Genomic DNA, 22,057 nt, shown 5'->3' on the forward strand with positions numbered 1-22,057 from the left:
AGCAATAACCTAACTCAAGAGCCCAATCCAGATATTTCACATCACTAGCAATTTGATACTGTTGTAACCTCACACTCACCATTCCTAATACAGAGCTTCACCTCTCGACTCTTCACTCATCCCTTATTCAAGACTCTTCTTTTCACTTCCTTGCTTCTGCAACTTACTATGACCATAGTAATGGTGAACTTATTGAAACTCTGTACTTTAGTTTTCCCATCTGTGCAATGGAGATAATAGAAACTACCTCATAAGGTTGCTGTGAAGAATAAGTGTGTCAATTTTGTAAACACTTAGAAGGCAGCATGAAAGTGAAGTAAGCAGTGGGAAAATGTAGCTGTTGTGGTACTCATGTCCTATGCTCAAATGCTGGCGTTAAACTTTCCCCTCTTCCTCATTTTCTCATTTAATTAGATGCCAACGGCTGTTGTATATTTTTCCCCTTTGTATCTGGTATCTGGTTCTTTCTTACTATGCTAAGTGCCACCACCTGAATTTAGGCTAGAGGCGCATACAGCCTATAGACCACTGCACATATACGGCGAGCACATATATGGCGAGGTGCGGTGCCTCACACCTATAGACCACAAGCTCACACATGTGTTTTGTTTTCTCTAAAATTTAAACACTTTCAATTGAAACATGCGTTTTAAATTGGCAATGCATTCCACATAGCTCAAAATTCAGTATTTACAAAAGGGCACATAGTGAAAAATGTCTCCCTCCTATTCTATAGTGACCCATTTTGCCTCACTAGAGGCAACTAATATTATCTATTAGGAGTCTTTCCAGGGCTATGTAATGTGTATCAAGCAATAGGGGTGTGTGTGTGTGTGTGTGTGTGTGTGTGTGTGTGTGTGTGTGTGTTTATTTATAACATCGTAGTATTGGGCTCATTTGTTTACTCAAAAATAATGTGAAATCATGTTTGGTTTTCTACAGATAGATGGAGATATATATATATGTGTATGTACATATATATATGGTTCAGTATCTTCTGATTATTCAAAAGAAACTGGAATTCTAGGATTTTAAGTGAAATCTGATTTTGAAATGTTGGTAATCAACTTTTAAAAGTGTGGGACTAGGCAGCTTGACATACTGACATGAACTGAATTGTGTTCCCCTGCCAAAATTCATACAGTGAATACCTAACACCTAACCTTGTGACTGTATTTGAAGATAGATCTTTAGGAAAGAAATTAAGATTGAATGAGGTCCTATTAAGTATAATACGCATATAATATGCATATATATATGAGTACTGCAACAACTATATTTTCTCACTGCTTACTTCACTTTCATTCCTTTTTCTAAGTTTATAAAATTAACAGTTATTCTTCACTGCAACCTTAGGAGGTAGTTTCTATTATATGTGTGTGTGTGTATCTATCTATCTTTTTTTTTTTTTTTTTTGAGACGGAGTTTCGCTCTTGTTACCCAGGCTGGAGTGCAATGGGGCGATCTCGGCTCACTGCAACCTCCACCTCCTGGGTTCAGGCAATTCTCCTGCCTCAGCCTCCTGAGTAGCTGGGATTACAGGCACGCGCCACCAGGCCCAGCTAATTTTTTCGTATTTTTTTAGAGACGGGGTTTCACCATGTTGACCAGGATGGTCTTGATCTCTTGACCTCATGATTCACCCACCTTGGCCTCCCAAAGTGCTGGGATTATAGGCATGAGCCACTGCGCCTGGCTCTATCTATCTATCTATCTATATATATCCCCTTCACCTTTTATACACAGGTAGTAACACATTCTGCATATTGTTCTCTACAACTTGCTTGTCTACTTAAAAATATACTTTGGAGATATTTTCATGTATGCACATTTTTTTCTTTTTTTTTTTTGAGATGGAGTCTCACTCTGTCACCCAGGCCTGAGTGCAATGGCATGATCTTGGCTCACTGAAACCTCTGCCTCCCGGATTCAAGCGATTCTCCTGCCTCAGCCTCCTGAGTACCTGGGATTACAGGCGCCTGCCACCATGCCAAGCTAATTTTTGTATTTTTAGTAAAGACAGGATTTAACCAGGTTTTCCAGGGTGATCGCAAACTCCCAACCTCAGGTGATTCACCCACCTTGGCCTCCCAAAGTGCTGGGATTACAGGCATGAAGCACAGCACCTGGCCGTATATACATTTTTTTAATGCCTCATTCTTTTGTGGTACTGCATAGATTTTTACTATACATGTGAGCCACAATTTTTTAAATAGTTTTCTGTTGATTGATCTTTAAGTTATTTCCAAACTTTTGCAGTGACAAAATTTGTTATTTGTAATGACAATAAAAACTTCCTAAGCAGTACATTAGAGAGCTCAGGCTGCCATAACAAAATACCATTGACTGAGTGACTTAAACAACAGAAATTTATTTTCTCACAATTCTGGAGGCTGGAAGTCCATGATCAGGGTGGTAACATGGTCAGATCTCGTGAGGGCTCTCTTTATGACCTGTAGAAGGCCACCTTTTCACTGTGTCCTCCTGTGACCTTGGTACAAATGGGAGGGGAAAGAGTGAATTCTCTCTGGTGTGTCTTAGAAAGATACTAATCCTGTCAGATCAGAACCTCACCTTTATGAGATCATTTAACCTTAATTTGTTTCCTAAAGGCCCTATCTTCAAATATAGTCACAAGTTTAGGTCTTCTACTTATGAATTTTTTGGGGGGGTAGCACAATTCAGTTCACAGAAATGTCTCAAGTCACCTAGTCCCACACTTTTAAAAGTTGGTTGATTGCCAATATTTCAAAATCAGATTGTCCTTAAAATTCTAGGATTTTAGGCAGGCCGCTATGGCTCAACACCTGTAATCTCAGCACTTTGTGAGGCCAAGGTGGAAGGATCACCTGAGGTCAGCAGTTCGAAACCAGCCTGACCAACATGGTGAAACCCTGTCTCTAATAAAAATAAAAAATTAGCCAAGCGTGGTGGTGCATGCCTGTAATCCTAGCTACTTAGGAGCCTGAGGCAGGAGAATTGCTTGGACCCAGGAGGTGGAAGTTGCCACAAGCCGAGATTGCACCATTGCACTCCAGCCTGGGCAACGAGTGAAACAACGTCTCAAAAAAAAAAAAATTCTAGAATTCCAGTTTCTTTTGAATAGTCAGATACTGAGCCAGAATTCTCCCCTGGCAATAATTGCCTAGAGTTGATGAACCTCTCCCTCCCTCCCCTTTAAAACAGGACTTATATTTTTGTTTCACCATGTTACTCATCTGGCCTAGGTGCCCTTAACCTGTCTGACCCCTAGTATAGGTATTGGGATTATGGCACCTCTGTAAGCTCTTACTCCAGTACTCATAGAACATTCCAATAGTTCCGGTTCTACCTTGATTCTTTCTGCTGTCTCTACTCTGAGGACCACTGCAAGGATATATTCCTTAAAAATCACTTTTTAAAATTATGCTACTCTCCTTCACTCCACAGTCATTTACTGGGTGTCTACAAAGTTCGAAGCTCACGCTAGAAGCTGAGGTGATAGTGGTAAACTCACTTTAGGTTAGGTAAAGTATCAGTTTAGGTGGGATCCTTGCCTTCATGGAATATGCAGTTTACCTTTCCTCTCATCTGGATTTCCTTCTTGTTTCTTCTTCATTGTCCTAGTTCTTCAAGGCCCACCAAAAGCATTTATTTGAAATTTTTTCTGACTATTCCATTATCAGTAATCTCCTCTCCTAATTATCGCTCATACCTCAAATCATAATTCAGCCATGTAGCATCTGTTGTCTTGTGATATTTGATTGGTACTATTTTATGCATAATTGTTTCTCATCACATGGACCTGGTATCTCAAACTCAAATCGTCAGGGCCCAATAAAATGAGAAAAGTATACGCTGTCTAAAGGGGGCAGCCATTGATCACCTCCAGCTAATTTTTCCCTTGTGTCAATGTAGACTCTGTATTATAAGATCTCTCAGCTTTTTTCAGAAGAGCAAGAGGAACTGGGCTTTTTTCTTTAAAAAATATGAAATCTGCTTTTGAAAGGTTGTCAGATGATTCTGTTTTAATCTTTAACATCACTGTGAGAACCAGGCCAACATCTTCAGTGGGCTGCCAGTTTTCTCTGTCTGATCTAGACTGCAAATTTACTGAGGATAGAGGCCAGAGACCATGAACTTTGTTTTCTTCCATCTGGTATTACCTCCTCCCACCTTCCCAAACAATATCAACTACCTCTGTTGGCTATTTAGTAGGTTCTTGATAAAGACCTGATTACCATCAGAAAGTTCCTCTTTAAGTTGACCATGATGTCCTGTAAATGACATGGCAGTTCTGCTTTCTCCACATACCTAACATGTGCCTTTGAAGACAATTATTAGGCCAGCTTTTGTTTACTGTCCCCCTTTTTGCCAGATGTACCATTGATGTTTCTTGATACAGCTCCGTTTTGTTTTCTTTTTTAAAAATTGGTTTCCCTATTTCTCTAGAGTTTCTTTCATTTTTTTCTGCATTTCTCTTCTATGTATCATTTTTCTTAAAATTTTATACATCACAAATAAAGTACAGTATCTTCAGAAAGGTCTACCTGATGCTGAGCACATAATTCACTTCCATTAGTTGGAGCTAATTATTCTAGCTCTTTTTCTTCTTCCTATACTTAAAATGATGCAGTTGTGTCATCTTCAGTTAGAATGGGAGGGGATGTGATGTGAATCTATTTATTTCTTGTTTGTTAAGCTAGTTCTGATAAATATACATACCTATTCCTTATTTTTGTAGCTAGATCCTAGAATAGATGTGTAGCGTCGAATTGGCCACTGCATTAATCTCACTTTCTGGAGTTTTACAAACTGAAATGGTTCAGGAGTTTTCTAGGATGCCTTGTCTTGGTGCTCCTGAGTCATGTAGCTCAGGCAGTGAGTAGAAAGGCTATTCAAGAGCCAGGGTCTCTTCCCTTAAGCAACTGTTGCGCAAAACGTGTATGGGGACCAATTGTATTGTTACAAATTGTTTGTAGTTGCCACACTACCACTGTGTTTAATTTATTGGAGGAGATTGCTGTATGAAATAATGGTATGAAGTAATGAAGAGGCTCACTTAAGATGTTACATAATGTTGCAGAGCAATGAGTTTTTGCTGCTGTGGCTCTCTGTCCCTTAGTGTCATGCTGGAGTTGTCATTCCTAGAGGTTTTGTTTTATAATTAACATAATTAGTGGGAATCCTTTAATACTTTCTGCAAATGTTCAATATTAGAGTTTGCTGCAAAGATATGAAAACACCTTCATCATTATTATTATTTTCAACTTCAACAAACTATTTCAAAGTGCAGGATAGTAGCAAGTACTTTAAGGAAAAAAAAAAGAGCTTCATATCAAACATCATACCTGGATTCAAATCCCAGCTCAATAATTTACCAGTTTATGTGACCTTGGGATTACTTAACCTCACTGACTCTGTTTCTTCATGTGTATAGTGGGATCAACAGTAATACCCACCTCACAGGGTGATTGTGTAAATTAAATATATCCCATTAGAAATGCCCTAAAGTGTGGCACACGTTTACCTGTGTAACAGACCCACGCATCCTGAACATATACCTCAGAACTTAAAATAAAAATAAAATTAAAAAAGAAATGCCATGAAATGATATGATATCTGGGATTTGCATAAAAATATCCATTGAGGTAGGGGGAGTGGTTTGAGGTACAGATGAAAGAAGATTTACCATTAGCTGAAAATCATTAAATCTGAGAGTAGGCACATGGGGTTTTTGTCTACTTTTGCATGCATTTAAAATTATCCGTAATAATTTTTTTAGGCATATTTTTGCTCTGATGCCGAGGAGGCTGGAGTGCAGTGGCATGATCTTGGCTCACTGCAGCCTCTGCCTCCTAGGTTCCAGCAATTCTTCTGCCTCAGTCTCCTGGGTAGATGGGATTACAGGCATACACTACCACGCCTGTCTAATTTTTGTATTTTTACTGGAGATGGGGTTTCGCCATGTTGGCCAGGCTAGTCAAACTCCTGACCTAAGTTGATCCACCCACCTCAGCCTCCCAAAGTGCTGGGATTACAGGTGTGAGCCACTGTGCCCAGACAATTTTTTTTTTTTTGAGATGGAGCCTCGTTATTTTGCCCAGAATACAGTGCAATGGCGTGCTCTGGGTTCACTGCAACCTCCACCTCCCGGGATCAAGTGACTCTTGTGCCTCAGCCTACTGAGTGGGTGGGACTACAGGCATGTGCCACCACGTCTGGCTAAGTTTTGTATTTTTTACTAGAGACAGAATTTCATCATGTTGGTCAGGCTGGTCTTGAACTCCTGACCTCAGGTGATCCACCTGCCTCGGCCTCCCAAAGTGCTGGGATTACAGGCATGAGCCACTGCGCCTGGCTATCTATAGTAATTTTTTAAATGCCATTGGAATTAGACTCAAGTTTACCTAATGATTTATACAGAACTTAATCCTTCTTGATATCAATCTCACAGGTTAAGCAGAAACCTGAGACAATTATTATCGATTTTCCTTCTGTGTCCTTGTAATAAAATCATGTATCATAGAATGTTATAAACTGGAAGGGATCTGAAAAGGACTAAGTAGATTACTCAAAATGACACTGCTAGATAACGGTGAAGCCTGATCTAGAATACAAGTCTCCCAGATCCTAGTTAAATGATTTTCCCATTGTTTCACATGGCCTTTTTAAATAGTAAGAGTTTTATCAGTTTATTTCATGTAAGATTATTGTTTAAACATAAACATATTTGTTCAATTGAGATTCAAGGCAAGGGAACTCATTCTAGGCATCTAAGGTTATGTAATACCTCAGATTACATATATTTTGTATAATACCTTTAAATCTGTTTTGTCAATTGATTCTTACAAGTATCTTGTGAGGTGAGTGAGAAGGAGTTCTTTCCACTTTCTTTCTACATTAAGTGACGAGTCTTGCCCAAGGTCATGCAATAATGTAGCAGTTAAACTAGAACTAAAATGTAGGCCTGGGGTTTATTGAGCTTCAACTCCACTTGTATTTTCAATTTTAGACTTTTGTCATAATTCCTCTTAGCTTTCATCTTTTTCCAAAATGAGGAATCTTAATCTCTAGCACATTCCAAGGTGATTCTTCTTTTTTGTTTGTTTGAAACAGATGCTAGAGCATCCAAGGTGATTCTTCATTCATGCATATTTATTTTCTTTTTGTGGAAAAGATAATGTAGCTTAACATCAGCATGTGAGAGAAGCACAAGTAGCTGAAAGCATTGGAGGCCATGCAGGTGATACTGTAGAACATGGACTCATGGGAGAATGGAGATAAAGATACCAAAAAGCACACATAAGTTTGTTGATAGAAATGGTTTACATCTTAAGTATGTGACTGTATTTATTTTTATGTACTTTAAAAAATTTTCTGACACAAGTAATCCTAAAACTTTTATATGGCTATTGTATTTTTTTATTGTTTTTAATTTTTAAAATTAATTAATTAATTAATTAATTAATTAATTTATTTTTGAGACGGAGTTTCGCTGTTGTTACCCAGACTGGAGTGCAATGGCTCGATCTCGGCTCACCACAGCCTCCGCCTCCTGGGTTCAAGCAGTTCTCCTGCCTCAGCCTCCTGAGTAGCTGGGACTACAGGCATGCACCACCATGCCCAGCTAATTTTTTGTATTTTTAGTAGAGACGGGGTTTCACCATGTTGACCAGGATGGTCTCGATCTCTTGACCTCATGATCCACCCGCCTCGGCCTCCCAAAGTGCTGGGATTATAGGCGTGAGCCACCACGCCCGGCCCATGGCCCATGGCTATTTTATATTTATATCTTATAAGAAATTTTTACATGTCAAATTGTCATGATTGGTCTTCATAACAACCATGAGCGGGAGGGCTACACTGATGTATTCTCATTTTGCAGAGGAGAAAACAGACACAGAAAGGTCAGATAACTTGCCCAAAGTTATACATCTCTTTTCCAGTATTTCTTATCACCTTATATTTTCAATACCTTACATTAGTTTATTACTTCCAGCTTAGCTGGCTGTTGCAGTAATTATGTAATACTCAATTTCAGTCTTTCTGCCACTGTCATTCATATGTGTTATGTGCCATCAGCCTTCATTTATTTTTGTGGCAATATGTTTTCTGCTCTGAAATTCTGTTCTTTTTAGCATCCTAGTTTGCCCCCACTTCCTTTTATCTCATATCTCATTCCAGGTAAGCCAAGAAGGCAAACTACAAGTGTTTTCTGTTTTTTTTTTTTTAATGGGGAAAAGATATACATATATTTAGAATTAGTCAGATGGACTCAGTTTAGATGATCCTAATTTTGCTGGCAACATCCAAAGCATCGTAATCAGGAGCCAGTTGAACATATGCCTTCTCTCCATCAGGCCGAATCAGGTGTTGACCTTTTTAACATCCACAATGAACGCAATTGTATTGTTGTCTTATATCTTCTTCGTGGCAGACTCCGTGCAGCGGAAACTTGATGATAGCATACTGGTCAGGCTCGTTTCTCCCTGGGGGCACTCTTCTAAAGATATTTGGGCGACCTTCGGAGTTGCAATGAGTGATGTTCGGATCTTTTTTTTTTTTTTTTTTTTTTTTTTTGTGGTTGTGAACACCTTTCAACACTACCTTCTTGGCCTTCAAAGCCTTCACTTTGGCTTTGGTTTTAAGAGGGGCAGGAGTTTCCTTCTTCACTTTCGGCACCATCTTGTCGGGGTGTTCTGTTTTTACAGCTACTTCTGAGTACTTGCTGTAGTAGTGGTTCCTGTAATTTGGACTGGGTACCTCAAGTCATCCTCAAGCTTTTGTGTATGTTGAAACTCTTGTGATTTTTTATTTTTATTTTGTTTTTGAGAGAGAGTCTCATTCTGTTGCCCATGCTGGAGTGCAGTGGTGCGATCTCAGCTCACTGCAACCTCCCCACCTTTTGGATTCAAGCAATTCTCCTGCCTCAACCTCCTGTGTAGCTGGGAATACAGGCATGTGCCATCACACCCAGCTAATTTTTGTATTTTTAGTAGAGACGGGGTTTCGCCATGTTGGCCAGACTGGTCTGGAACTCCTGACCTCAGGTGATCTGTTTGCCTCAGCCTCTCAAATGCTAGGATTACAGGCATGAGCCACCACGCCTGGCCCAAAGCTCTCGAATAGGAAAGTCATACAGAGCTGCCTGCTGAGGTGCTGCAACTGGGAGCTGAGGTTGAGCTTTTCAATGGTGATAAGTGTGAGCCTGTCTGGGGGAAATGAGAGAAATTGCAGGCTCTTGCAGTCTCCCTTTATTAAGTCATTGGTTTATAGCAACCATTTACTCCCTGCCATGGAATCTGCTTAAAGCAGAAGTTGGGAGATCCCACTGGTATCCAGGTAATTTCATTATAGCTGCATTAAATCTCCAGACTACTGAGGTTCAAATCTTCTCTCTGCTGTTTACTAACTTGCTGATTTGGTGGTAAGCAACTTCATCTATCTGTGCCTCAGTTTCCTCTTTTTAAAATTTCATTCAATTTAAGTTTTATTATCTGTTTTTGAGACAACGTCTCTCTGTCACCCAGGCTAGAGTGCAGTGGAACAGTCATAGCTCACTGCAGCCTCTACCGTCTGGGCTCATGTGATTCTCTTGCCTCAGCCTCACACACCACCATGCCTGTCTAATTTTTAAAATGTTTGTAGAGATGGAGTTTCACTATGTTGCCCAGGCTGGTCTCAAACTCCTGAGCTCAAGTGATCTTCCTGCCTTAGCCTACCAAAGTGCTAGAGCTACAGGCATGAGCCACTATGCCAGGCCCAGTTTACTCCTTTTAAAAATGAGGAAATAATAGTGCCTACTACTAGGGTTTTAAGGATTAAATGAGCATATCTATAGATAGATAGAGATATAAATAATAGAACAGTACCTGACACACAGTAAACACTCAATGAATGTCAGCTGTTATAGTTCCTTTTTTTTTAATTATTACTATTTTTTTTTTGAGATGGAGTTTCACTCTTGTTACCCAGGCTGGAGTGCAATGCGCGATCTCAGCTCACTGCAACCTCTGCCTCCTGGGTTAAAGCAATTCTCCTGCCTCAGCCTCCTGAGTAGCTGGGATTACAGGCAAGTGCCACTATGCCCAGCTAAGTTTTTACATTTTTAGTAGAGACAGGGTTTCACCATGTTGACCAGGATGGTCTCGATCTCTTGACCTTGTGATCCACCCGCCTCGGCCTTGCAAAGTGCTGGGATTACAGGCTTGAGCCACCGCGTCCAGCCTACAGTTCTTTACATCACCATTCCATTATTAATGTCATGCTGCATGGTACAGAGTGACCTTAATCCTGAAGGCTTTTGCAAAGGCCCATCCCAACACTACCCTTTATTCCTCTGGAAGATATGGAGTAAAATTATCTGAAAATGAATATGTAGTCTAGTCTTTCTCAAAACCCTAAAACATTCATTTTTGTTTTTTAATAGTTCTAGTACTTGTTGTAGGTTAGAGGCCAAAGATGAATGATATCTGCTTAAGATCTTCCTAAGTGGTTAGTTGTATTGTCCTTAAATGTTTTTGTATTTTAGCAGACAGTTTTTCAGAAAGAAGATGCTCACCAGATTTGAGGTAGTAGAAAATGGTAGGGGAACCCCATAATTTGAATCAGAGGCTCAAAGTTTCAGTTCTGATTCTAGCACTTCTAAACTATGTGATCTTGGGCCACCAAATTTATTATTTCTGAAATGGAAATTATATGAAAGCTGTCTGTTTCCTTACTGTAAAGCTATGTCAGTGTACATAAGAGATTATTATTTGAATTGTCCAAATGCTGTATCCTGTTAAGGCACAAGGTCCCTTCTTAAGCCTGGGTCAGGGTTTCCAATGCTCTGCTTTCTTTTTAGTTGTAGGCTCTCATGACTATGCTTTGCATCCCTCCTTACTTTATCTCTTCTTGTATCCCTTCTCACTTTATCTCTAGGCATTTTTCCCCTTCCAGAGTTAGCCAAAGGGTGGGATATTTTCTCCTTAGCCAGCCACCTCCTCTAGTTCCTTGGAGGCACTGTTCACTTTTGTAAAACAAGCTGATCATTATAGGAAATACCAGTTGGGTATAATATAAACTCGGGGACATGACAAAAGGTACATAATTTTATCAAACTTCTGTAGTCACAGTTGCTGGAATGTGGTTTGTGATGTCCTGCATATATGAGACATTGACTCACTGGCGATGGGACTCAATCTTCTTCACTATTTCTTCTTTCTCTCTTTCCTTCTACAGTACTCCTCCCCTTAGGAGAAGGGCCAGAAAGTCCAGCTTGTAGACACAAAGGCTTGAAGAGCCAATCCAAGCAGAATAATGGTTATTACCTCAAGTTGGTAATTTGCATGTCTAATGTCACCCTACCTGAGTGAGTCACGTCTCAATGGCCCAGGCCATACATACTATAACCCCCTTTTATAGATTTCCTTACCATTTCCTCACTGACAGCTTCTGTGCAACTATCTAGTCTCTCTTAGATACTTAGAACAGAAATTCCAACTGTAGAGAAAAGCAAGAGGCTTATAAATTCCTCCTTTCGTCTTAAAAAAAAAAAAAGCCTTCTTTAAGACCTTTTGTGGGCCTTAATTTCCTTCAGTTTTCAGTTTTACCTGGGTAAATATTTTTAAAAATTAAATTTAAAAGAGAAGATTATATACATTCCCAGTATCTTTCCTTATAGTCATTCCTACCAACATTTAGAATGTTGACCAGGATTACCTAATCGCTATTCCATTTGGTTGTTCTCTGGGTGAGAGCACTAACCAGAAATGACTGAGACATTCTTAATTGTCAGTTATGCCCATTATACCATTTGACTAAAATATTTGTGATATATGAGGGGTAAGAAGTATTTTTCAGGCTCCTTGATTGTTGCTATTAAAGCGTTTGAAGATGGGCACTTACAGTTCTGGATATGGCTCTATCTTTCCTCATAGAAGTCACAGAACCAGAATGTGATTCTAGGCACTCACCCCAGAGCCTGCATTTTCCACGCTTTGATAGCAATGTGGAGTATTTACCAGAAGGGAAAGGAAGTGAATAGGAAATGATGAAGGGCTAGATTTAAGAGACACATCTGCAGGAGAATTATTGTAGCTGATAACCAACTGGCTGAAGATGGGGAGAGAGGAGTCAAAGATGGAGAGAGAGGCCCCCAGGTTTTTAGACTGATAGACTGGGTTTATGGCGGTGCAGAAATTAAGATTAGAAATATAAGAGGTGGAGCACGTTTGTGAACTCATGGGGTATAAAAGTCCTATTTGATATACAGGAGAGATTCTTTGGGCCAGAATTCAAGATTCTTATCATCAGCAATAATAATAGTGGTGATGATAATAATAGCTAGTTGAGAGTGTTCTACATGCCAGGATTTAAGTGTATTTACATGTTATTAATCACTTAATGGCGGTGATACGTTCTGCAAAATACATCCTTAGGCAATTTTTACATTGTGTGAATATCATAGAATGTACTAACATAAACCTAGATGGCATAATCTACTACAACCTAAGCTATATGGTATAGCCTATTGCTCCCAAGCTGCAAACCTCTCCAGCATGTTACTGTACTGGATACTGTAGGCAATTGTAACGTAATGGTGTGTATTTGTGTATCTAAACATAGAAAAGGTACAGTAAAAATATGGTATAAAAGATTTAAAAATGGTCTTCTTGGATACCACTTAACATGAATGGAATCTGCAGAATTAGAAGTTGCTCTGGGTGAGTCACTGAGTGAGTGGAGAGTGAATATTAAAGCCTAGGACATTACTATACCTTACTGTAGGCTTTTTAAAGAGTGTCTACTAGGCTAAACTAAATTTATAAATAATTTTTTTCTTTATTAATAAATTAACCTTAGCTTACTATAACTGTTTTAGTTTAAAACACAAATGGTATACTGCTGTACAAAAATATTTTATTTCTTTGTATTCTTATTTTATAAGCTTTTTTCTATTGTTAATTTTTTGTTTGTTTGTTTTTTGCAACTTTTTGTTAAAAACGAAGACATAAAGACACATTAGCCTAGGCCTACAAGGGTCATCAATATCACTATCTTCTACCTCTGTATCTTTTCCCACTGGAAGGTCTTCATGGGTAATAAAATGCATGGAGTTGCTATATCCTATGACAATAATACCTTCTGGGATACCTCCTGTTGGACCTGCCTGAAGATGTTTTACAATTAACTTTTTTTTATTAATAAGCAGAAGGAATGCACTCTAAAATGATGATAGAATGTATAGTGTAGTAAATACAGAAACCAGTAACATAGTCATTCATTATCATTGTTAAGTATTATGTACTGTATATAATTACATTGACTGACAGTGCAGTAGATTTGTTCACACCAGCATCACTGCAAATACATGAGTAATACATTGCACTGTGTATGACACTACAAGGTCTGTGATGTCACTAGGTGATAGGAAGTTTTTAGCTCTATTATAATTGTATAGAATTGTCGTATCTGTGGGTCATGGTTGACTAAAGCGTCATCATGTGGCACATGACTGTATTAAGATGGAATGCTCACATTAACTCTGTTAGGGCAATCCCGTGTTCCCCTTTTTTGGCAAGTGAAGAAACTGAGGTTTATAGAAGCTAAATAGCTTGCTAGAATCACTCTGCTTCCTCAAGACTGCTGTCTGTCTCTTAATCCATAGAAATCGAAGAACAGATTGGAGGTGGCTCTTTTTTTTTTTTTTTTTTTAAGAAATATACACAACATTTATTACGTTTGCTGTCTTTATAAACCTGGTTCCTGGTGCCCAGAGATGGCTCTCTTAAGTTGTATTTGCTAGAAATAATGAAGCCTGGTTGAAGGTGTTGTGAATGCAGAGGGAGAACTGAATCTTCTGCATTCCTACAGATTTTTCTGGCAGCAACAAAGAAAGCTCTGCCAGCATTTTGGTGCCCCCCTGTGGACTGTATGAGAGTTACCTGACCTCATATTCTTTTTCCACCATGACACCTCCTTTCCCTATGGTAGAAATCAGAAAAAGCTCAGCTGCCCTTTCTACCCCTATCACTTCGTAGTTGATTATACATCAGGCATCTTTCATACATAAATTCTGTAATTTTCTTTCATTCTTTTCTACTCTTTTCCAATTTCTGTATTTCAGAAAACATTCTCTCATTCTCCTTTTCTGTCACTGTTGTCAAAAATCTTCAGAAATGTGATTAAACACTTATCATATATCAGGCAATGTTGTAGGGCCTTGGGTATCTGCCTGCAAGATGCTCAGATTCTATTGGAAGTCAGGTTTCTGAATTCTGGCTTTTATTATTCTTATTACTTACTACAGTTCCTCCATTAACGTGTTAAAAGAAAAACTTTAGACAAACTACATTCAACAGAATTTAACTGAGCAAAGAATGATTAACGAATCGGGCAGTCCCCAGAAGAAAAATAGATTCAGAGCAACTTTTGGGCTGCCATGTAGTCAGATAGTATTTATGGGCAGAAAAAGGAAAGTGAGATACAGAGAATGGAGGTGAGGCACAGAAACAGCTGGATTGGTTACATCTCAGTGTTTGCCTTATTCGAACAGTTTGAATAGTTGACCGCCTGTAATTGGCTGAAACCCTGTGATTGGTGCAAGAGTAGGTTACACTCTCTTTACACAGCCAGTTAGGTTATGGTTCATTATGTATGGGGAAACCTTTAGGCTGAACTTAAAATATGTAAGGAGGCAGGTTTAAGCTAACCTCAATGTAACAAACCCACCCCCAAATTCCGTGGAATCCTTAGGGCTCTGCAGAGGATGGACAAGTTGAAGCTTAGGAAAAAAAAAAAAAAGGCCTTGCCAGAGATTACAGGTTGTAAGTGCCGCGCATCTGACTCTTGGAAAATCTGGTTGAGGAAGAAAGCTAATAGGTGTTTCTAGTATGAATGACTGATAGTTTAATGCAGCTGAATGAGGTTACCAATTCCCTCTTTTCGTAAGAGGAAAAACTAAAGAGGAAAGAAAAAAACTTTTTAACCCCACTTGACTTGTATATTTAAGAGAGGTAGACAGATAAAATACTTCTCTCAAGAGATTTGGCCTTGATGTATAAATAAGTCCACTGGGGTAAATATACATAAAGGAGCTTGGAACTCCTTCAAGCAAGAACTAGAACAAGAAGGTAGGATTCTGAAAACTGTAGCTATGCTGATGTTCCTGTGAAGGCAGAGCAGGCCGAGGCAGGTGGATCACGAGGTCAAGAGATCGAGACCATCCTGGTCAACATGGTAAAACCCCGTCTCTACGAAAAATACAAAAAATTAGCTGGGCATGGTGGCGCGTGCCTGTAATCCCGGCTACTCAGGAGGCTGAGACAGGAGAATTGCCTGAACCCAGGAGGCAGAGGTTGTGGTGAGCCGAGATCACGCCATTGCACTCCAGCCTGGGTAACAAGAGTGAAACTCCGTCTCAAAAAAAAAAAAAGAAGAAGAAGAAGAAACAGAAACAGATTACCTGCATGTAGTTTGGAGGGGAGTGGCTAGTACTATTGGGGAAATGTTAGGGCCATCTTGATGAGTAAAATAAGTCAGAATGTTTCAATGACTTATCGGTATCTAGTAAGTACTAAAAGATAAAGTTCTTAGAACACATAACTGTGAATAGCATACTTATGTCTGTAGTGGGTTAGATTTTACTCTAAAAGTTGTCTTTTCCTTTTGTCTTTTCCAGATATGGATCAACTCATAAACAACTTGGAGGTTCAACTTAATTCAGAAGGTGGCTCAATGCAGGTATTCAAGCAGGTCAGTTATAAGGAAAATAGGGTATTAATATCGGGCCATAATGGTGTTGAATACCTGGTAATGATTAAAGTTTAAACTCATTTTTCTTTCTACGTGTTTGAGGATTGAGAAGAGGTGAAGGAAGAAAGATTTCCAGAAAGTATATGAATGCCTTGGTTTCATGTTCAACTAGGGAGTAGATCTGGCCTGAGAGAAACATAGCTTCTGGAATCAAGGCTATAAAGACAAGATTAGTCTTGAGTATACAGTGTTGTTTATACAGTACTTGTCTGTTTCTTTATCTAATTTGTCAGATAAAATATCTAGGTTACATTTAGGAACCATTGTTTTTTGTTATAATTTCAACTTTTATTTTTTGAATTTTAAACTTTTTATTTGTTTTTTATTTTGAGACATCTTGCTCTTTCACCAAGGCTGGAGTGCAGTGGCGTGATCTTGGCTCACTGCAACCTCCGCCTCCCGGGTTAACGCTATTCTTCTGCCTCAGCCTCCTGAGTAGCTGGGACTACAGGTGCGCACCACCACACCTGGCTAATTTTTTTTTATTTTTTAGTAGAGATGGAGTTTCACCCTATTGGCCAGGCTGGTCTCAAACTCTTGACCTCTTGATCCTCATACATTGGCCTCCCAAAGTGCTGGGATTACACGTGTAAGCCACTGTGCTCGGCCTCATTTTTAATTTCTGTAGGTACATAGTAGTTGTGTATATTTATGGGGTACATGAGATGTTTTCATACAGGCATGCAATGTGAAATAATCACATTATGAAGAATGAGGTATCCATCCCTGTAGCATTTATCCTTTGTGTTACAAACAATAGAATTACATTCTTGTACATATTTTTAAGTGTACAATTAAGTTATTATTGGTCTTAGTCATCCTATGATGCTATCAAATAGTAAACTCTTATTTGTTATTTCCACCGTTTTTTCTTTTTTTGTTTTGAGATGGAGTCTTTCTTGCCCAAGCTAGAGTGCAGTGGTGGGTTCTCAGGTCGCTGCAACCCCTGCCTCCCAGATTCAAGCAATTCTCTTGCCTCAGCCTCCTGAGTAGCTAGGACTACAGGCACACACCACCACACCTGGCTACTTTTTGTATTTTTAGTAGAGATGGGGTTACACCATGTGGCCAGGCTGGTCTCAAAATCCTGACCTCAGGTGATCCGCCCACCTCAGCCTCCCAAAGTGCTGGGATTACAGGAGTGAGCCACTGCACCTAGCCAATTTCTATTTTTTTGTACACATTGACTTACCACCACCTCCTCATCATCATTCCACTTCCCTTCCCAGCCTCTGGTAACCATTCTTCTACACTCTATGTCCATGAGTTCAATTATTTTGATTTTTAGATCCCACAAATAAATGAGAACATGTGATATTTATCTTTCTATACCTGGCTTATTTCACTTACTATAATGATCTCCAGTTCCATCCATGTTGTTGTAAATGACAGGGCCTCATTCTTTTTATGGCTAAATAGTACTCCATTGTGTATCTTTACCACATTTTCTTTATTGATTCATCTGTTGATGAATACCTAGGTTGCTTCCAAATCTTAGCTATTGTGAGTGAACAGTACTGCAACAAACGTGAAAGTGCAGATATCTCTTTGATATACTGATTTCCTTTCTTTTGGGTATATATCCAGCAATGGGTTTGCTGAATCATACAAGTAGCTCATTTTTCAATTTTTTTGAGGAACCCCCAAACTGTTCTCCATAGCGGCTGTACTAATTTATTTTCCCATGAACACTGCACAAGTGTTTTCTTTTCCCCCATCCTCACCAGCATCTGTTATTGCCTGTCTCTTACATAAAAGCCATTTTAGATGTGGTGAGATGATATCTCATTGTAGTTCTGATTTGCATTTCTCTGATGATCAGCGATGTTGAGCACCTTTTCATATACCTGTTTGCCATTTGTAAGTTTTCTTTTGAGCAGTATCTATTCAAATCTTTTACATATTTTTAAATTGGATTATTAGACTTTTTCCTATTGAATTGTTTGAGCTCATTATATATCCTGGTGTTTACTCCATTGCCAGATGAGTAGTTTGCAAATATTTTTTCCCAATCTGTGGATTGTACCTTCACTTTGTTGATTGTATCCTTTGCTGTGTTGAAGTTTTTTAACTTGATGTAATCCCACTTGTCCCTATTTGCTTTGGTTGCCTGCGTTTGTGGAGTATTGCTCAAGAAATTTTTGCGCAGACCAATGTCCTGGAGATTTTTCTGAATATTTTTTGTAGTAGTTTTATAGTTTGAGGTCTTAGATTTAACTCTTTAATCCATTTTAATTCAATTTTTGTATATGGTGAGAGATAGGGGTCTGGTTTCATTGTTCTGCATATGGATATCCAGTTTTCCCAGTACCATTTATTGAAGAGATGGTCCATTCCCCAATGTATGTTCTTGGCAACTTTGTCAAAAGTGAATTCTTTGTAGATGTATGGTTTTATTTCTGGGTTCTCTATTCTGTTCCACTGTGCTATGTGTTTGTTTTCATGCCAATACCATGCCATTTTGGTTACTATAGCTCTGTAGTATAACTTGAAGTCAAGTAATATGAATCCTTCAGTTTTGTTCTTTTTGGCCCATGTGTATAAATGAATTTGGTTAAGTTACATGTGCATATGGATGAGAATTCTTTGTACTGTTTTAATGATATTAAGCCCAATTTGATGTCCCATTTACCTAATCATAGCTGTTGCTACGATTTAGGAATTCTTAGCACCTCAAAACTTGCTAATTGTTGCAAAACTTCTGCTTATTGCTAGAGCTTACTCATAGTTAATAACAAGAGGAAGCTGAGTATAAGTAGGATTAGATCAAAATCTATTGTACTTGTAATAAAAATACTCTGAAATATCATTTAGCATGCATAGCTACCTTATTTTGAAATCTCAGTGTACCTAAGTATAATTCTAGAAATGTTTTTCTATAAATTCTTTAGGTATACTGAACTTCCAGAATTTGGAGGCACTTTGAAATTGGTCCAGTGTGTAGAAAAGTCCTGATAGTAAGGGATCTAAGCACTTTGTTTGTTTGTTTCTTGGCATTTCCAGGATGTCTCGTTTTTAGAAAAGCTAGAGTGCTTTTGATAAATGGCCACAGAACACTGACCATGACTCAGGGGACAAGGGCCATGAGTTTGTATTCTATAACTACACAATGCTGGCATCATTCTAGTGTGGAGAAGCCTCCTGGTTTGATTCATCATATGATTTGTTTATGTCACTAGTTTGGATCACTGTGTGGGTATGTAGCTCAGGGCACACATGCTGCTCTCCCTTCTCTAAATTTCTATATCATCATACCATACAGTGAATGAGAATTTGGTTGTCACCTGCCCTTTATGTTGTTTCTGATTACATCCTAGAAGTGGGATTTCTTGGTCAAAATGTGTGAGCAGTGTTAGGGTTAAATTTTATCATATGTATCTCTCCTTTACCCTCATTTAATATTGTTAATATGTGGCACATATTTTCACACAGACTTAAGACTCTCTCTCTCTCTCTCCCTATTTTATTACTACTGTAAGTTGCATCAGGAAACTTCACCAGTAAATTATTCTGCATGCATCACCTACAGATAATGACATTGTATTATATAACTAGATCAACAGTGTCACACCCAAGAAAATGAACAATATTTCCATGATACTCTCTAATTGGCGCATACATTTCTTTTTTCCCTTTTCTTTTTTTACAGCTGGGCTTCATTCTCAGGGCCTATACATTTGGGTGCCACTTTTTCCCCCACACTGTTTTTTGTTGTTGTTGTTATTTTTTGAGACAGAGAGGTTCACTTTGTTGCCCAGGCTGGAGTACAATGGCGTGATTTCGGCTCACCACAGCCTCTGCCTCCAGGGTTCATGTGATTCTCCTGCCTCAGCCTCCTGGGTAGCTGGGATGACAGGCATGCGCCGCCACTCCTGGCTAATTTTTATATTTTTAGTAGAGATGGGGTTTCTCCATGTTGGTCAGGCTGATCTTGAACTCCTGATCTCAGGTGATCCACCTGCCTCAGACTCCCAAACTGCTGGGATTAAAGGCGTGAGCCACCACGCCTGGCCCCACACTGTTTTTTTTTTTTTTTTTTTTTTTTTACTTGGATTGTGCGTCAGTCAACTTATATAACTCACCAAAGGCTCCACTTTTCTTAGGGCTCCGATTCCAGTTTCATCTCTTCCATGAAACATTCACAGAAAACCCCAACTGTCACGAATCTCTAGTGAACTCATGTTTGTTCTGGAACACTGAGTCATCTGTATTAGTCACTAATGTGGCTCTACTCATTACCTGTTCTCTATTGTCAACTACTTTATATAAACATCTCTTGTTTCCCCAGTAATATTTTTTGTCTCCCAAACTTCAGTTATTTACTTACCATTTTGACAATTTTTGCCATATTCTTGCCATCAATATTATTTACATACTTTAAAAATTATTTGAATAAATAAACAAACCTATATTAGTTTTGGCCTAAGCTATCTGGAGAATTCTTGGTTTGATGTGAGGTATTAGTTTCCTAGAATTGCTGAGACAAATTACCACAAACTAGGTACCTTAAAACAAGAGAAATGTGTTCTCTCACAGTTGTGGCGACCAGAAATCTGAAATCAAGTTATTGTCAGGGTCATACTCCCTCTGAAGGCTTTAGTGAATAACCTTTTCCTTGCGTCTTCCAGCTCCTGGTACACACAGGTGTTTTGGGTTGTAGCCCTATCACCCCACTGTCAGCCTGCATCTTAACATTACCTTCCTCTCTGTGTCTCTGTGTGTTACTTCTCTGTATGTCTCTTATAAGGACACTAGTCATGGAATTAAGGGCTCACCAAGATAATCCAGCAGGATCTCTTCAAGATCCTTGATTATATCTGCAAAGATCCTTTTTCCAAAAAGATTTTGGGAATTGAGGTGTTGATGGGCCTTTCTGAGGGCCACCATTCAGCCTGCTACAATGTGTTATATATATTTTCCTATTATACAATAAAGTAGAAATATTAAAATAACTTCATCCATGTATCACCCAAAAACAATCTTAGATGCTTTGAAAAGAAAAACTGTTTTAGTATTTTTCACATTTTCTATAGTTTTGTGCTAGGTACTAATATTTATTGCCATGCAAGGTATTAAGCAAATACCTGATGAGTGCATGTATGTGTACATATATACATACATATGTACATTTCTGATCTCATTTTGCCTGATTGTGACTGCTACTGTCCCAATCTCTTAAAATTGTCGGGTTCGTTAGTTTGTAGAAATTGGTGAATCCTTTTGTCCTGTAGTTCTCCATTTTCTGATGCTACTGACATGGTATTGATAGAAGATTTGAAATTCCTGTGTTTAGATTAAGTCTCGCTTTCTAATAATTCCCATCTCCACCCACCTTTCCTTTTTCTAATACTCAAACACATAATGCTCTTATTGGAAAAATACTTGAGTTTTAGAGGGCTAAACAGTGAATGTGTACAATGTATGTGTGTATGTGTATCTAGGCATGAAAATAGAGTTAACCCAGAGCAAAGCTGAAAGGTACCTGTTTACAAAAGTGGGTTTCCTCTTTCTGTTTGCTAGGAGCCTAGACTTTATCATGTTACTATAGCAACATGCCTTTCTCTCCTTCTACCTACTGTGCTGTCTATATAGTATTTTGTTCTTCCATTTTCTTTCTAATCTTGCCTTACCCCTTACAAACTCCACATCAGAGCTGGTTTAAATAAATGAAAAGTGGAAACTTTGTAACAGTTGATTCCACTGACTCTCAGGGTTTCTCTACCTATCTTAATCAAATACTTAACATTCATGAAATTGACCAACTTTTCTCAGAATTTATTTCTAGAATTGAGAGGCATGTTTCCTAAGAACTGAGAGCCTCTCATCTTTAGTAATACATGAATAAATAATTCTTTTTATGTTTTTTGTCAATTCAGATTGGCTTAAGGAAACCTGATAAGGATTCTGGGTATTTGAGGACTAGCGCTGTAGAAATTAAAGCTTGTCTTCAAACCACTCCTAAATTTCCTTATTTCCTTTCATGCACAACCATCTTCATAGATTCAGAAATCCTGGAATTCAAGCTAAAGTCTTAAAATAGCAGATGGGGAAAGTAGCTATTCTCTTTCTTTGGAGAGTGGTAATGATTGACTAGAGAATACTTAAAAACTGAAGCCATCATACCATGCTAAAGATGAAGAAAGATGACTTTAAAATAAAAATTTGATGGCAGAACAATCCTCAGATGAGCTTTCAAAGCTGAAGTTATCATAGTCAATGAAGCATGAAATAGGTAGACATCCCAAGTCATCTTAGTGAGAAATCTTAAAATCACCAA

General features: G+C 38.6%; 1 protein-coding gene across 13 annotated transcripts in view; it reads left to right on the forward strand.

The window, feature by feature from the left end:
- The window catches only part of KLF8 (KLF transcription factor 8), a 255,999-nt gene that overhangs the window by 199,045 nt on the left and 34,897 nt on the right, over nucleotides 1-22,057 (forward strand). For 12 of the 13 annotated variants that reach the window (XM_078363553.1, XM_054251528.2, XM_078363554.1 and 9 more), the window contains one exon: nucleotides 15,647-15,720. The exons of the other annotated variant lie outside the window; for it this stretch is intronic. In XM_078363553.1, the coding sequence (XP_078219679.1) occupies nucleotides 15,649-15,720 (72 nt within the window). In that variant the 5' untranslated portion in view covers nucleotides 15,647-15,648. The remainder of the gene's footprint in view (nucleotides 1-15,646; nucleotides 15,721-22,057) is intronic. 13 annotated transcript variants of the gene reach the window in all.

This window comes from Callithrix jacchus, chromosome X (genome assembly GCF_049354715.1).
Source record: "Callithrix jacchus isolate 240 chromosome X, calJac240_pri, whole genome shotgun sequence".
NCBI classification, from domain to species: domain Eukaryota; kingdom Metazoa; phylum Chordata; class Mammalia; order Primates; family Cebidae; genus Callithrix; species Callithrix jacchus.